The sequence below is a fragment of the Dufourea novaeangliae genome, unplaced genomic scaffold (assembly GCF_001272555.1).
Source record: "Dufourea novaeangliae isolate 0120121106 unplaced genomic scaffold, ASM127255v1 scaffold21, whole genome shotgun sequence".
NCBI classification, from domain to species: Eukaryota; Metazoa; Arthropoda; class Insecta; order Hymenoptera; family Halictidae; genus Dufourea; species Dufourea novaeangliae.
This window is the reverse complement of record NW_015373910.1, coordinates 6,704,834-6,722,177: the sequence shown is the minus strand read 5'-3', so window position 1 is coordinate 6,722,177 and position 17,344 is coordinate 6,704,834. Positions and strand designations below refer to the sequence as shown.

General features: G+C 44.0%; 3 protein-coding genes across 4 annotated transcripts in view; all 3 read left to right on the top strand.

The window, feature by feature from the left end:
- LOC107194007 (genetic suppressor element 1-like) overlaps positions 1-7,746 on the top strand; it is a 36,031-nt gene extending 28,285 nt beyond the window's left edge. The window contains exons 3-8 of the mRNA XM_015583562.1: positions 4,376-4,443; positions 4,647-4,761; positions 6,292-6,460; positions 6,539-6,681; positions 6,770-6,900; positions 7,398-7,746. Of these exons, the coding sequence (XP_015439048.1) occupies positions 4,376-4,443; positions 4,647-4,761; positions 6,292-6,460; positions 6,539-6,681; positions 6,770-6,900; positions 7,398-7,746 (975 nt within the window). The remainder of the gene's footprint in view (positions 1-4,375; positions 4,444-4,646; positions 4,762-6,291; positions 6,461-6,538; positions 6,682-6,769; positions 6,901-7,397) is intronic.
- On the top strand, positions 1,152-4,007 carry LOC107194008 (circumsporozoite protein). 2 transcript variants are annotated; one of them, XM_015583564.1, is made up of 3 exons: positions 1,152-1,207; positions 2,516-3,500; positions 3,892-4,007. In XM_015583564.1, the coding sequence occupies exons 1-3, from the start codon at positions 1,160-1,162 to the stop codon at positions 3,915-3,917; spliced, it is 1,059 nt and encodes a 352-aa protein (XP_015439050.1). In that variant the 5' UTR covers positions 1,152-1,159; the 3' UTR covers positions 3,918-4,007. The 2 variants fall into 2 exon arrangements, with proteins under 2 accessions (XP_015439050.1, XP_015439049.1); XM_015583563.1 differs by having other exon boundaries at positions 2,516-3,575.
- A 7,072-nt stretch (positions 7,747-14,818) lies between the features above and the next one.
- Positions 14,819-17,344, top strand: part of LOC107194188 (alkaline phosphatase-like) — a 3,944-nt gene continuing 1,418 nt past the window's right edge. The window contains exons 1-7 of the mRNA XM_015583766.1: positions 14,819-14,982; positions 15,386-15,588; positions 15,851-16,043; positions 16,114-16,277; positions 16,364-16,711; positions 16,777-16,987; positions 17,340-17,344. The exon at positions 17,340-17,344 is cut by the window's right edge and continues 217 nt beyond it. Coding sequence (XP_015439252.1) covers positions 14,916-14,982; positions 15,386-15,588; positions 15,851-16,043; positions 16,114-16,277; positions 16,364-16,711; positions 16,777-16,987; positions 17,340-17,344 — 1,191 coding nt within the window. The 5' untranslated portion in view covers positions 14,819-14,915. The remainder of the gene's footprint in view (positions 14,983-15,385; positions 15,589-15,850; positions 16,044-16,113; positions 16,278-16,363; positions 16,712-16,776; positions 16,988-17,339) is intronic.

The window sequence follows — 17,344 nt, the reverse complement described above, 5'->3', positions numbered from 1 at the left end:
GTTTCTCTTGCCGAACTTGTACAGTTATTATTTTTTATCGTTATTGTATTATTAATCCAGAAGTTTATGCAAATGCAGATTTTTATAAAGTAATTCATAGAAAACGAACTGAAGTAGAATGATATTCATCGTATTAAAGATTCTGTTGGGTTACGAGTGATGTGAAAACTTCATTGCAATTTATTGAATATTTTACTCCGATGAGTTTTTTAACTCTCGAATTGTAAGGTGAGTTTTAAGGGTGTAGTTGGTAAGGTGGAGTCGAAACCGACCCATGCTCTTTTTTACTATTTTCAGACGGCTAAAAAAAGTTATACCAATTATCAGATTCAATATTTAGTTTGGAAGAACTAACAAGTATTTGTCCTCGTCCCTTCTTCAATACACGACGTCATTTCGAAAGAAGAAAAGGTCAGAAAGATATTTCGAATTTAAACTATGTGTCTAGTTTATGAATAGATAAATAGTAGAATATTTCAAAATCTAACAAATCTGAGAGAACGATGCATACAAAAACGAAAGAAGATTGCTCCCCACAAAACCAATCAGAAATTGCAATTAAAAATCCAGGAAACAACTACCATACAATCTAACATAATCCTTCAACTATTGTGTAATTAAAAAAAAGTACTAGATGAAACAGGACTCTACCGGAAGAATGTGAATCGATGTATCAAAACACTGAAATCAAGACTTGGAAAATTATATAATCTTACAATTCTGAAGGTGACAGTTGCGTTTACGAAATTATTGTTGTGGTGTGAATTAAATAATTTGCGAGGCGATAAAGATCGACGGTTATTAAAGTGGAATTAGGAGAACGATCTCTCGACCGATAACATTGAAATTACGAACCGTCGAGAACGATGTTGGTCGCGTCACCTGGTCACGAGTCCGTCATTTCCGTCGTGGCCCGTGACGGAAAAACAAAACTCGCCGGGAAACGGACTATCGTGGACGAAGAACAATGGCGTGGCCAGTATGTTCGAGTCGATAATGACTGTCCGGAGATCATTTCCTTTTCAGCTTGTCCTTTTTGCGTTGCACGTTCTGCATCGCGTACGTTGCTTCTCCCTCCTGTGCTCCTGATGACGTAGTGCACAATATTTATTTCCGTGATTCGAGAGCGATCGACACAGTGTTGAGTGTTGAAGGAATCATGAAGTACCTTCTCGTTGTCGGTGTCGTTGCCGTATTGGTCGTCTCTGTAAGTGCCTGGTCTTCGATGCGTTGAGTCTCTTGTAATTGTGTGATCACCTGCACTCTGTCTCATATTTATAACCAAGCTATAAATCAGCATTAATGACCAGTCAGAGCAAGGGTTTTTAGTATTTTCATAAATTTAATCCAACATGACGAGAACATTCAAAAGGACAGATTTTTTTTAGTGAAACATTGAAATATGCAATCGTTTTTCTAAGAGATTTTACTTACTTCACTGAAAAATTTAAGACGTTTATAAATCGACAATTTACAAATATGACACAAATCGACGTTCATTCAGATCTACATTTACAATTTTACATTTACAGACTGATGTTTACAAATCGATATTTACTGATCGACGTTTACAAATGTACATTTACAGACTAATGTTTACAAATCGATGTTTACAAATCGACGTTTACAAATCGACGTTTACAAACTGACGTAGGTCGTTTCATATTTGCAATGTAGCAATAAATTCTCTATTACTCCCAGGTAACAAAAAAATAACCTACGCCATATGTGTGTATAATCGTAGTAGATTGCAGGCATTATGTGCAACAATTTCTCGACAATTTATTCCTAACAATTATTGATCGAAAGTAAATGCTGACTTGTAGGTGGGTTATAAATAATGAAGCAGAGTATATTGTGGGTTGATTGCCAGCTGATCGTGGTATAACCGAGAAGCAAATGGTTTTACGTGTGATAAAAAGTCGAAATTTTAGAGTAAATACTTTCGTATAAAGTATCGTTTGGAAATAAAAATCGAATTTGAGAATGCATCTCGTTTACGGATCTCTTCGAATGTCTGATTTATTCGTCGCCTATTCTACCTGCATTGAGGATAAGACTATAAATGTAGTATTATTTACTTACAGTGTCATCGACACTGTAAGTAAAATAGGTGACGCATAAGTCAGACATTCGACGAGCTCCATATACGCGACTAAATTTCATTAAGTAAAAGCAATAACTCCAATTAGCTCAGGAGAAGCAATAGCATCTAGTATTAGTTAATTGCTATTGCTTTTACTGCTACATCGTTGAACCATATGCGAAGATTTGAAAGGGGACTATATTGAAAACTAATGTCAAGGAACATTCTTAGTAGACTACCCTTCGGTGTCAAGCCGTGAAGTTTTCAAACCGTTCTCGATTAACGGAATATTGTCTCGAAGGATTAAATCAATCCCCAAGGTGACTCACACGTTACAAGCTGCCTCCTGCTGACGGTTCTCTGTGAAAGGTCGATCCAATCACAGCTGTCAGTAGACCCCACCTAAACTATCCTTGAACTTAATTCGAGGCCTTCGGAGCGTCCTCCGAGTCCGAGTCCGAGTCTGTGGAGCCTCCTCCGCAGCCCGAGCCAAAGGACAGGCACTATACAGGCGTCAGAGGGAGACGAAGTCCTCAAGAAATGCCTCCAAATTGTCCTCCTCCACATGGTCCACATCCACGTGGTCCACCTCCACATGGACCACCACCAGACGGAATCCCCCCATGTGGACCATTCGGAGACACAGCTGACGCCGCTGACGCAGCGATGAACACAACGTCCACAGCCGTGGACTCTCAGATGAAAAACAAGAGGTCTGCCCAGGACCCTGGACAGGTTGCTAACCAGGCACGAGATGCTGCAATGCTTGCTGCTGGTGCAGCAATGGATGCTGCTGGTGCAGCAATGGATGCGGGTGGTGCAGCAATGGATGCGAGTGGTGCAGCAATGGATGCAATGGCCAACACGTTCATGAACCCTCAGATGAAAAACAGAAGGTCTGCCCAGGATCCTGGACAGGCTGGTAATCAGGCAGGAGATGCTGGTGGTGCAGCAATGAATGCAATGTCCACCACGACCATGAATCCTCAGATGAGAAGCAGAAGGTCTGCCCAGGACCCTGGACAGGCTGCTAACCAGGCACGAGATGCTGTAATGAATGCTGCTGGTGCAGTAAAGGATGCTGCAATGAATGCTGCTCATGCAGCAATGAATGCGGGTGGTGCAGCAATGGATGCAATGGCCAACACGTTCATGAACCCTCAAATGAGAAACAGAAGGTCTGCCCAGGACCCTGGACAAGCTGCTAACCAGGCTCGAGATGCTGCAATGAATGCTGCTGGTGCAGCAAAGGATGCTGCAATGAATGCTGCTGGTGTAGCAACGAATGCGGGTGGTGCAGCAATGGATGCAATGTCCAACACGTTCATGAACCCTCAGATGAGAAACAGAAGATCTGCGATGCCCTGCAGACAGGGTGATGGTTGCACCCAGGGAGGAGGAACAGGAGGCACAGGTAATCCGGTGGGCCAAATGAGCAACATGATGGGTCAAATGGCAAACATGCCTAACCCAATGGGAACTATGATAGGTGAACACGATACTAACACTTAACGAGAGAAGTTACGAAACGGGGCAATTAATTAGGGAGTGTGGAATTCTAGGTGTGACAATGAAGTTTCGAGAATAATTTCTTTTTGTACATTTTATTGCTGGGAATTGAACGTTTCAATCATGATTCTGAAACGACCGGAACAACGGTAACTAAGGGTTAGTTATGTATAAATACGAGTAACAGACGTAACGTTGGTAAAAATTGATCCGTTTCGTAATTTTTCTCCATAAGCGTGTGAATATCGATACGATACCGTGGAATAATTCGGCTGACCGTAATGCATTCTGTTTAGATACTGCTCGTAACATGATGGGATGAACTTTGGAGGTTGGCCACTCGAGCTAGTCGATGATACAATTTTAAGGATTTATTTGTAGTTTATTGATATTGTACGAATAAATGCATTAGACAAAATACGTAATTGGTGTGAAGTTTATTCGTGAATGGGATAGTACGATTGATTCAGGTAGAAATATACTCTGTTAAATTGGTGTTTGGGATATGTAAACATCTTTAGTGGAATATTCCCCGATTTCGAGGAGGCGCCAACCCTGAAAACTGTCTGTTTAACCCACGAAAGTTTCTGCTGACCAGCCCGGCAACTCCCGGTAGGCGATTCGGTCAATTTAACCTCTGACCTTTGCGCGAGCACTGCACGTATCCCAACGTTTCGGGGAATTAATCTCGAATACCGGGTCGAGGGGAGTGGTTCGGATTATTGTAATCTCTGTGTCGCAGTGGATTGTATTCAGAACGTTGTTTCCTTGTTCTTGCAGTGCGTGATATGCGTGAACGCAAGGGCCACGATGCAGACGGCTCCGTGTGGGCATCGAGTGGTTTGCAGGTAAAATGGCAACATTTACTTGTTCCTATAACTCTTTGAGGCACACGGAATTTTTTTGAATATAAAAAAAATTATATAAATATAAAATATTGAACTGTATGACTATGAGTAACTTCATCTTTTCGTGGTGGGTTAAAATATATACCATCATGCATAAAAAGTTGTTAATTATTATTAATAGTATTGTTCTGTCTACGTTTCAGACGCTGTTTCGTCAAGACGATACAAATGGCTGTCTCGCAGAGACTGTTACCACTACGATGTGTCATATGCAGAGCGAAGATCCTGCGCCTGAAGCAGACCCTAATTCCACGGGACGTAAGTACCGTTGAGAGTTATGTCACTTGGTCGATTATCCTATACAGTATTCCCTCTCTATCTCGTGATATTCGCCTCGCTATCCCCACCATTCTCCTTCAGATAATCCTTGGATCCTATTTAAACTGAAAGGAAAAACAAGACAGCCAATGGAACGATCGAAGAATCGTGTCCGCTGCTCTCTATAATCGCGCTACCAGCCCCTATCACGACATATAGAGAGGCAATACTGGAAATTATCTACCATTAAAAATATAAAGTAATTGGATTAAAAAATGAACAAAAAGCCTACTGCTGCCTTTTAAATTTACAAAGACAGAAATTGCGTATTCACGGTCCGTGTCCTCAAGGGTCAAGTACCCTATTCACTTCGGAATAAAATAATTATTTTTACTGTACTTCACAGAGCCCTATAAATGCATAAAATCCGCAGTCCAGTACCTCGTACATTTAATTCACGGCAGATTTCCGACGTATTACAATATTGATCATGATCAAATATTTATCAATGTTACCATTTATTCCATACTTTAAATAATTCCGACGTAGCTGGTCACCGATAAACCACCAACGCGTCGAGCCGCTAACCGAACATTTTCACGCCCGTTTACGCCGAGACAAAAGGGTCCACATCGCGGAGGGTTCTAATTACGACTCCCTCTTAAAATTTTCTCGTTTGTTTTACGCCACAAGGGCCGTTCGTTGATTCGATACCGGCGTCCGTAAAATCGCGACTAATTGGAGCGGATTGGAAAAGCCCTCGGTCGCGTTTTAGCGAGGCCGAGCCACGGCGACGAATGACCATTCCGTTCGAAGCGGTTTTCATAAATACCATCCGGCCTGAATGCGCACTCCGCTCTTTCCTTCCTACTTTTTCCCACACACATACACACACCCCGTCCTGTTTCGAGCTGCAATTAATCTCGCGGAATTTCCGACGCAGTGTGTTCGTGAAAGGAACCGTGAGTAATTTAATTAAATCGGGCCAGGCCGAACGGAGTTCCGACATTTTATAAAAAAAAAAATACACATCTCGGGCCACTTTCATCCACGTTGTGTTACTCTACACAGTCTTCTGGCTGTGAGCTGTGTCTTGTAAACAATATTTATAATAATGGAAGCATAAGCATATTCCGAGTTTTCATGAAATTCTAAGTGAATGGGAACATGAATAAGAACACTCTTAAACAGTAGAATACGATAGCCATTTTTGTTTATGTAATATGAATTAGAATAAGAAGGTTCCCAGAAGTCCCAGATAGCTAAAAATGATCAAAGCGATTGCCTAGCGATTGAAGAACCTGAGTTGAACCTTCAGTACCCTTTGAACCTTGAGTTAACTCTGCACAGACTATAGTTCTTTAAGAACTTTATTTTAACTTGTATAAGTGTCCCAGCACTTGTGACCAGTGATCCATGTCAATGACTCTAGTCCTCGATGGAGGAGTTCGTCACCCCTAGGCTAAAGTCTGTCAAGGCACAGAGTAAAATATTCAGGACTTTAATCAAATAATTCTGTACTGTCCACAGTATTCGATGTCTGGGAAGTCCTGGGTGCTGCCGCAGAGCGCGTCAGAGTACAATATGGGCACCGGGATCTCCGTGGGTGTGACTGGCCCCGGTGGCAGATGGGTCGCCGGCAACGTACCCGCCTCCGCGTCCCTGTACTCCATGGCCAGCGGTTCGTCCTCTATTTCTGGTTAGTATCGATCGCCCTACCCAATCCCAGGAAAACAATACCACCTTTGAAAACAAAAACGTCCCTTTTGTCCCGCAGGAGTGTCTTCCGTATCTTCGTCAAGTTCGTCTTCAGCGGGTAGCACAGGAAGTTCTGGGCTGGGTAAACCAACAAGGGTCAGGCAACCGTCTGGCGCGACGTTGAGACGCTCGCAGACACAATCCATGAAACTGAGGATTCAGGTTTGTTCAATTGGCGGATGGAGAAACTGTCTAGACCGTTGAATATCGGGGCTTGATAACTTTGCCTATTTTGTGTACGTGTTCGCAGGAGTACCAGGATCCAGTTCCGCAAGTTGGGGAGGAGGAGGAGATCATGAGGGACAACCGGGAACGCAGATTGCCACCGATCAAGGAGTTCCAGAGGGACTATCGCGCGGGAAAAGCCTCTACTAGGATACGGTAATTCACTGACACTTTACGGTCATAAATGGTTAATGGTATTTTCAGAGGATTGTACTGTTTCTGACGAGTCGAGTCAGTGGCTGGAAACAGATAGTCATCAAACAGCGTCGGAGGTGCTCTAGGAATTTTGAAATATTTGTGACCCAGATTACAATGATGAATAATCCTCACTATGTCGATCACTTTTGGATCCTTTGTGTCGTAAACGATAGCTAAAGTTCACCCCTTAAATTCTGAGGGAAGGTCAGAGTTGTCAGCCAATCATTGAAGCTGCAGCATCTGTCACACATTCAATATACGGACGCCCTATCTCTGCTGACTCGTCTCGTTGATTGGCGTGTGGTAACACCTGGTTTCCTGGATCCAAATTAGACGAACCAGATCCACCCCATCCTCCTCGTCACATCTAACCCAGGCTCCAGCAATGTTCTCCCGTAATTCGTCGGATATAATCACTGTTTCGCGACGGTGTATTCGCAACGTTTGATCCTCAGGTGCGCTCAAAAGATCGTAACCCAATTGGAGACCTCGCCGAGTCCTCGGGGCTCGTCTAGCGGCGTCACGCCGACCTCCTCGTCGTCTGTGAGGTTGACGTCGAAGAGGCCACAGTCGACACCGAAACTCTCGGTGGTCCAAGAGGTCCAGAAGTCGAAGAAGGAGAAAGAACGGGAGAAGGAGAGGGAGAAAGCGGAGAAGGCACGTCAGAAAGAAGAGGAGAAGGCTGAGAAGACCAGGCAGAAGGAGGCGAAGAAGCTGGCTAAAGAAGAGAAGAAGCGGGCCAAAAAGGAGGCGAAGGCGAGACGAAAGGAGGCCGAGGAGGCGATGATCAGGGAGGAAAAGTAGTCTTCTCGACGTTTAGGAGCAACGTAGAGATGTTTCAGAATGATCAACACGGTGTTCGAAAACCCTGGACGACTCTCGATCCCGATAGGGGACGCGATGGATTTTCGATACACTTCTTGATCTCGCCCGTTTCTCCCGGGATTCGTTCAGGATGAACCGCGAAACCGGGTCGTTCTTCAAATGAAATAATCGTCGGGTGCGTTTTCTAACTCTTAGGGATCCCTATAGTGTTTTTCTTCCCGAATCTGGTCCTCTAGACGCGACGGAAACCGCGTTGCGACAGGAAGATCCAAGGATATCCAGACGGAATGGCGAACATCCTTAGCTACCTTTAGCTGGTGGCATCCACTGAGGACAAAACAGGCTCGTTTAACGGGCCTGTACCGTTGCTTTAGTTGACGAACAATTAGGATAAGGCGTTTTAAACATTTTATAAAAGCCGGGTCTGCGTGTTTCGCGCTGCATCTTGAACGCAACTCTAGGATCCCGGGGGGATGCGAACAGTGTGTAGCAGGCGTTAGAGAACGTATATCTAAGAAAACCCTAGAAGCGGCCAAACTTAGCAACCCGTCATATCGAGTTATCGTGGACTAATAATTACTAATCGATAGGAAGACTCGAGAGCGTAGCGCTACGTTGCTATTATTTGATTAATCGCGTGATCTTCGACAAATTCCCCCCCAACCACTCGATCCTCCCCAATCCCCCGTCGTCGTTCTGGACGTCACCGTTTTTAGAGGGTGCTAAACCCGCGGAACGTTCATCGTTACTTTTTTACTAGCTCATTCCCCGTGTGTCGGTTCGTACTAGACAGGAATGTCTATCGTTTTAGCGGTGAAAGGGGACGACGGCGATCCAAGACATATTTCTCAAGCTCTCTGCTTCACGGACAATACTTTAAGGACGTAGCTTGTTTCGCAGCCGATCGCATCCGGGGAACCCTCATTTATAACCGCGATCGACGAATCCCGTTCCTAGCTACATCGTTTCGTTCCTATACCCAAGAATCCATTCATCAATCCTCAGTTGACCATCGTACGTCGACGATTGGGGTCGAGAAAGATGCTACTTCAATTATTAATTTATTACAGTTTCAGGTAAAGTAGTTTGGTATCTTGTAGTAAATTCCGTAAAGCTTTCGTTCCATACGTGTACTCTCAGGTTATGTCAATTCATTTTTTTTTTATAAGGACATTATAAGTTTGACCCCATCCTCGACGTCTGCATAGAGAGAAATATTTTCATCCTTCGAGTCTGTTAATGAAAAGGAAAACCGAAAAAAAAAAAAACGAAAATCAAAAGACACGAGCATCAAGCGTATGCACTAATTTCAGCGGCCACTGAGAGACAACGCGTAGACGTTTCTTTCGCTTTCATCCACCTCCCCGGAACCACCCTTCCCGATTGATTTCATCCCTCTTCCCGCGTGGACGGAGTTCGTTCCACTCGGTGAGCCGACGGAGGACACGGAAAGGTAGCCTAATCGATGGAACAGCGCGCGATTCGGCGTACGTTCCAACGACGAAGATAGTCTTAAAACCATAGTACAATACGATAGGTAAAACGACGAAACGGAGCGTGTCTCGTTACCGAACCACCCCCCGTGATTTACCGTAGATGCGTAGACGTTTCGCGAGCCGATTCGTTTGTTCCTCTTCTCTCTTTCTCTCTCTTTCTCTCTCTCCCTTGAAACGCAGTTCGAGACACTCGATTCAGCGATCGACTACTACGAAAACTATAACCACTTTTACCCTAGACGCTGTTCAAGTCATAGCGACCCTTCGGTTGGGTAATGATTCTTTATATATAATTTTCAATGATTAACCCCCCGTGACAACCCTGGTTCTTTTATTGCTCAAGCGAAATTTCGTGGTCAAATATCTCCGAAGTGAAGGGATTATTATTTGAAACATCCTTTTTTAATAACAATCCATTCAACTCCTTCCCCCTTCCCCATCCCTCAATCTCTCCCTTCCTAATATAGAGACCCTGGAAAGTATCCTTGAATTTTTTCAGATCTTTTGGAAGCCTATATAAGATAACAAAAATTAGTGTGGGCATAAAAGACCCAGAAGACTGACGGAAGCAGTATAAATAGGGAGGGTCACGGAGGGTTAAGTTGACTGAAAAAAATTTTTTAAAACTCCATTCTGCGGAGAACGATCGTAAGGTGAAGCTACTGAAGTCGCATGGAAGTTAGTTGAAGGCCGTTTCCCCCACTACGAGCTTCGAACACGCCAACTTCGAAGCCACGCCCACCAATTTCTCTATTTGAGTGATGGTGGGGAGAACAACGCAGACTGGAGAAGCTAGTAGACCGTTAAAGGTTCGATTTTACCCAGTCGGAGGGTCGCAGTGGTAACAATTCGTGAGGAGACGCGTGCATATAAATATATACATAAATATTACAAGCGCGGAGTGTTGTTTAGAAAGGCAAACGGTTCGAATATCACGTGTATACGATTAACGATTACGAGATTACTACGCGGTCACACCTCTTCGAAACTGTCCACCTGTCCTCAGACTCATTTTCGATCACTCGATGCAGTGAGCAACGCTATATACAGGGTGATACAGAAAAAGGGTTCAAACTTCTAAGGTAAATAGTACTCGACAAACGATAAAGAAAAAGTCCTGATCTAATATAGGTCGAAAGATTAATTAAACAATTTTTCATTTCCGAAAGAAAAAGTTGTTTAGAACTTTGAAAATATTAATTTTTCAACCCACGTTTATCAGGACTTCCTTTTCATCATTTGGCGAGTACTACCTACCCGAGAACTTATGAATCCTTTTTTTCCATCAACCTGTATAATAATGCTCGGTAGAATTAATATTTGATCGATATTTTATATCATTAGACGGACCGGTGATATTTCATCTTTCCGACTAATTCTCACTGGGTGGATGGGATCATGTTAGCTAGTGTCGCTCGTGGACCAGCCTCCCCCCACCGAGCAGCCAAAAATCAAAAAGCAATTTTTGTACAGCGCGACGTGTAATTTAAAAAATGGCGCGATATCAAAAGATCACACAGGAGAACGAACCCACGGGTCAGTGGAACGAGAATATATAAAAAATGAACATTGGGAGCGCGAGGAGCATCAATTCAGGCAGACGACAGTCTCGTGAAAGATCAATGGTTTCTCGTTTCCGTTCTCCCCGTAATTATATCGATCCTCCAAGCCCCATCTTCTGTCCCTGTTACTTCAAACGTCTTTCGTCGTCCTAAAACTTGACCTAATTTACGCACTGCCGCTAACTTTATTTTTTAAATCGAAGGTAATAGGGAGAGTAACGTCATCGAAGGGCGTCGTGTTTTCAGGACGAGTGTTCCCTCGTTAAGTGTCACCTCGAAGCAACCTCTCGACTCTATCCCCTCTACTCCTGAGGCGCTATACAAGAATCGCGACTTTACCTCGATAACTGTCGCTCGGTGGACCCTATTGGGTAACGTTTAACGAGGGAATACGGTAGAACAACATTATTATCCGTATCTTTGGCTCATCAACAGGGATGGACAAGATTCTCTTCAGAGCGTAAAAGCTTGTTAACAATTGTTCATCTTTTTTCAAGCAGGAGTTTTGTCAATGAATGGAATTTTTAACACTTCTGTTTAAGAATTCTTTGAAGTTCTACCAGATTGGTCATCTTGACAGTCTTTCGATCAGTCAAAATCGTGTGTAGATTTTATCCTATATCCATGTTTCTGTCCGTCTCTGAGAGGGTACTGTTTTATCGATGTTCTGGGTCCGATCGTGACGCCATATTGTAATCCGGCGCGGGCAGACAGTTCGATTCGTCGGAACGCGACTTAGGAACTCGACAAGCGATCTTTGTTGTATCCCGAGGAGGGCATCGCGCACATATCAGTAGTGATTAGTACATTTTAATTGGCGTCCTTGCGTGAACTTCGTCCACGAACGATTTGGTTGAAACGACGAAGTTCAACCAAATGGACGCTGGCCGGTTAGCGTGTAATCGTAGACTGTCAATTATTACCTGTTACATCAGTTTCATCAGCGACACGAGTTCACAGCGTTGTCGACGTTTCGCGATGAAGAAGGTGGTCTCACCGCCATAGCCTGCGCCGACGATCATCGATGAATTAAAATGATTGATGAGACATTTTCTGTCTCAGCCATCGAGAGCTGTCAGTTTTGTTCGCGACATCTGAATCACTTGCCTACTGTACACATTTACGTAAAGGGAGCTAGATGATCGAAGACGCCTATGGATCGATCGAGAGCTTCGAGTAAGCGAACTTCGTCGAGCTGTTAAGCAAGACGTCGAGAGTTCCCATTAATGTTCAAGTGGAGGAACCCCATGGAACTCGAGAAGATTCCTAAATCTAAAGATGGATCTAAAGCTGGAGATGGTTCCTAAATCCAAGAGCTGGACAATTTCGAAACAGTTCCACTTTCTCGAATTCCACCGTCAAACGGCGGAACGTGTCTTATCGTCAGACGAGAGATAGATGTAGCAGGGGTCAAATTTGACCCACCTCCGCCACCAAACGGTTAAATAAAAGGAAGTAGAAGTTGAGTGACCGAGAGCTTGCCAAGAGACAGAGGAAGAGAGGAAGTTAGAAACTGTCGAGCGTTTTCTGCCATCGCGAAGTCAATTTTATCGTGTGTACATGAGTGTACGCACCTGGTGCGCCATTGCTGGATGGACCGTTCTCGTTGTGGTTCGAACGTTCTCGATCATACGTCTTGGAAAAAAAAAAAGGAAACGAAGGGACGAAGAATAAATTGCATAGAACGACATCGGTGGTCGGGTCTCGAGGCTTTCACGGCCGATGTAACTACTATTATCGTGGCCTGACAGCAAGGAACTGGCCGCACAAGGTCTGTGTTATGTTTAGCACACCTCCTCAATACGCTGTCACAATCTGGAGCTGTGCATACTACCCGTGTGACACGCATGGTACGTCACTTAAGCCGCGTGTACACTTCGACGCAATCTCTACTGACGCGACATTTTCTTCAAGAAATCTTCTAATATCCCGTAGACTAATTAAAGGTCGATCATTCGAGCGTTTCAACGTGACACCAGAAGTCTATATGCGTAAACTGAACAACAAGATTGCGCTTTTAAGGACTATGTCGAGTGTATACGCAGCTGAACAGTGACGTTAGTATCTAGAGTGCTTTACAGGTGGGAAGGAAAACTTTAACGGCCAGTTTCTTGCGACCTGGTTATAGTCTAGGCTTCCGGATGTTATTTGTGTCTGTATAAAATATTACGACGTTGTTCTGTTAGCTCGCCAGCGGCGTCGTCGTGGTTTAAACGATGCTGATGTATAACCGACATATCGGTACCTACGTTCCTCGCGTCTGATTACTGAAGGATATTCATTCCTACTTAGCCATGGGGCTAAGAGTACTCGAAACATTACTTAAATTCATCAGGATCCTTTCCATTAAGCGAACGAAGACAGTTCAGTCTGTGGTTGGACATGGAACTGGCTACATGGCTAAGGGACAGCGACTATCAGTGCAGACATAAGTCGCACCAGCAGCCCTAGACCGGTAATAGTTACTCTGTAATAGAAATATATACAGAAGAATGACCAGTTCGATAAAGGAGGTTCATCGCGCCCGGCTGTAGGCAAGGGAGAGACGAAAAATACCAAAGACACTAAATACTGTTGGCAATAATACGCGACTCGAAGGAGACGAAAGTATAAAAATATGGGTGAAACAGGAGAACGATCGAACGGCGTATGCAGTCGATACGACGTAGGTGTCGTGTCGATACGCGCAGAGGACAAGTTTATTGTACTTTATCGTGTAAGAGAGATTTGTAGAGAGTTTATATATTAGGCCAATTGTCGCAGCGAGAGTTCTATGATAGCGATGTTTTTTCCCAGAGCTAGAGTCGTGGCCAACTGTTCCGGCTACTGGAGGCTGGACCAGTTGGACCTGTCTGATAAAATCAAGGTTTACCTCTTTCTTGAAGAAGAAGTCGTTGGATGAAATATACGGAGGCCTCGTGCAATCAGAACAGTTGGCTACAGGCACGACAGATCGTGTCGCGTTCCAGCGTAATACTCGCGTAACGATTGCCGTGATGATGAGTTCGCGTTTGCGTGTGATATCGTTTGAGGAGCCTCGTAGCGCCGGTTCAGAGCATCCTCTTACATTTGTTGCGTAGGAAATTCATCGTATAGTACCTCCAGATTGGCCAAAACTCGGAACCATGCTGACGCCTAATATTTTTTTATCGAAGAAACTCGACGTTTTCGTTGGTAGAAGGTAGTCGGGGAGTCGTTATTAAATTCGGCAGAAGGGTAGAACAGGATCATCGAACGATTGAACGATATCCAAGAAGCCTGTTCCGTGGTGAAAGAAAAATCAAAATTTACTATCTGTATTTACTGTATTCGCGGGATTGTTGATCAGTAGACGACGGTAGTACGCTTCTTCGTGGATCTTTCGACGACCGCCATGTTGAGACTTGAACGAGATGGTGGTTAAAATCTAGGAGGAACCTTTTGTAAGGTCCCTCCTGATTTTACTACTTGGGGGAAACAATTTCGACGAATTGCAAAGGCGTATACAACGGGGAGCGAAGAAAGAAAGGACTTGAACAGTTGATTTTATCGAGTCTATTTTTCGTAGTTTTGTTTAAACGTCGAGCACACGAGAGGAGGAGAGACAATTCTTCTACGAAAATTGTATTACGCGATGTGTTACGATCTGTACGAACAGACAGTGAATATGAACAAAAAATCAAATAAAACGTTACAGTGAATGTTAGTTAAAAAAAAAAACCCGTTCGATCCCTTCGCGTCACCCGCCCGTTCGAAAGATATCGATCGCCAATGAACATTCTAAACTGCCTCGAAAATGTTTTCATTACCTGTTTATGATTGTAACTGTATTTTTTAGTTTTATTTTTTTATCGAAAAACAGATGAACAGGCTACGCCCAGTTGCTCCACAGGGACCGACGACTCGGTCGATACAATCTACCGGAGATATCTACCTTATCGACACGAACTATTCAACAATAGAGAGCGTTATCAGCCTAAATTGCCCAAGCATTATCAGAGTCCTGGAATCCCTCGTATCAGTTGTGTGTAGCGTAAAGATTCTACTAACGTACATTTGTGACACGATACTCGAGGAACGCCAAGAAAGATACATCCAAGCGAAGTGAAAGATGAGGCTTATCGCGGTGCACTGTGTTTGCTTTCTGATTGGAATAGCTAGCGCCACGATCAAAGAAGGTATATTGTACCCAGAATTCATCAATCCATGCATGACACGTGTAATCCTCGTCGGCCCCCTGCGAATCACCAACGAAACCGTGAGCGTCCTCCGATGATAATGCAGTACCTACATCCCTTCATCTGGGACACTGCTGATATCATTAATATTTCATTTTGATTCATTCACGTTTCATCGTCCTCCACTTCAAGCACTGTCATAGATCATTGTTCTATCACAAAACATTCTACCCAGCGTACGAACTCTTTATCTCGGTTCGTCTCCACGTGTACTATTTACTTATCGTTATCAACAACTCATTAAGTTCTCTTATGTGCCAACACATTGTTTACAAGATTACCCTGTCTGGCACGAAAAGATAGGATCTACAGACGCTTAACCCAGACCTCTTCGTTTACGTAGACACTAGATATTGGCGTGAGTTAGCAAAGGAGGAGCTACAGGAAGCGCTGTCGTACAAATGGAACAAGAACAGAGCGAAGAACGTGATCTTGTTTGTGGGTGATGGCATGAGTCCCGATACTATCACCGCCAGCAGAATCTACCGCGCTGGTGAGACCAGTTACTTGGCCTGGGAGAAATTCCCTCATATAGGAATACTGAAGGTAGCTAGTTGCTACGGTTTTTTTACTGACATGTTCCAGGTCATTGAAAATATACAGAATGTATATGAAATACGGAATTGAAACTCTAGATAAAATACTACCCTTGATAAAATACTCATGAAAAGTTTATCGATACAGCTTTTAAGTAAATATACTAACTGAACTATTAATTCCATTACTTTTGCTCTTTATGTCGCGTGGCACGGAACGTGTCAAATTATTACCGTAGAACCGGTTTAATTCCACCAATACTTACAACCAGACATACAACGTCAACAAACAAGTACCGGACTCTGCGTCGACAGCAACTGCAATGTTCGGTGGCGTTAAGACGAATTACGAGGTGGTCGGTGTGAACGGAAACGTACCGTTGGGTAATTGCACCGCTAGCTTGAGTACCGACAACCACGTGGACTCGATCATATCGTGGGCGCAAGCCGTCGGTAAAGACACAGGTCAGCGAATAGTTGGATACCGACCTCGATACATATCATCGTCACTGACGTCACATATTGGAATTTCCAGGATTCGTGACGACTACACGGGTTACTCACGCGACTCCTGCTCCTCTATACGCTCACAGCGCTGACAGGAGATGGGAATGCGAATCGAAAATGCCTGAAACTGCAGGAAGCTGCAAGGACATCGCGAGACAGCTGGTGGAAGACCTTCCAGGGAAGAACATTAAGGCAAAATATACCAGTCATCGATTTTTCAGGGTCACTACGATTAATATAAACTCCCCGAAGCTAATTAAAGATGCGTGTCCTCTTAGGTGATCATGGGAGGAGGTAGACAAATGATGAAGTCGAACGCAACAGCTACGGAGTTCGATCCGATAGACACATGGGCCGGGAGAAGGCAAGACGGTAGAGATTTGATCAAGGAATGGACGAAGGATAAAGCCTCCAGAAAATTATCGTACAGGGTCGTTCAGAACAACGAACAATTGTCCAAGATCAACACCGATAAAGTCGACTATCTACTGGGTATTTTCGCGAACGGTCATATCAGTATGGACTGGAACAGGGAAAAGGGTCCGAAAGGACAACCGAGCCTGGAGGATATGACTGTGACGGCGTTGAAAGTCCTACAGAAATCGAAACGCGGTTACCTGCTAGTGGTATTGATTTTATATAAAATCAAAGAATTTACCCTCGTGTATGCTGCATCTGGCGTTGCTTGCAGGTCGAGGGAGGTCTCATCGACTTTGCCCATCATCGAGGTTACGCAGCCCAGGCGCTGTTGGAGACAGTCAGGTTCTCGGACGCTATCAACGCGACCCTCAAGATGGTCAACACCGACGATACCCTGGTTATCGTAACCAGCGATCACACTCACTCGATGAACTTCAACGGGTACAGCGACCGAGGGTCTAACATTCTAGGTACTCTATCCAGTATCTAGTAGAGATGGCGTGCAAAATCACCAACGGTGATTTATCACAGTGATCGCCGAATCACGATCACAGTCGTGATTTAACTTCATTCACGACCGAACCTTCATTGTTTCTAATTATTCCTTCACTTTATACGATATAACTCGAATGTTTGTTTTGATGTCGTTAATATAAAATATACAGATTATGCGTCGCGTGTAAAGAACTGTCAGGTTTCTCCACCAATCAGAAACGATCGCGAGAAATCACGAATCACAGTGAAATATCATTGGGAACGAACGTGATCGAATCACGAGTGATTCACAAGTAGCAGTTCACGCCATCTTTAGTATCTAGCGACTACGAAAAAAAGCTAAC

Excerpts from the sequence above, each read along its gene's own strand:
- LOC107194008 (XM_015583563.1), top strand. The coding sequence starts at position 1,160 with ATGAAGTACCTTCTCGTTGTCGGTGTCGTTGCCGTATTGGTCGTCTCT. Across the intron at positions 1,208-2,515 it reads TTGCCGTATTGGTCGTCTCT|GCCTTCGGAGCGTCCTCCGA; the intron begins GTAAGTGCCTGG and ends ACTTAATTCGAG. Across the intron at positions 3,576-3,891 it reads CCCAATGGGAACTATGATAG|ATACTGCTCGTAACATGATG; the intron begins GTGAACACGATA and ends CATTCTGTTTAG.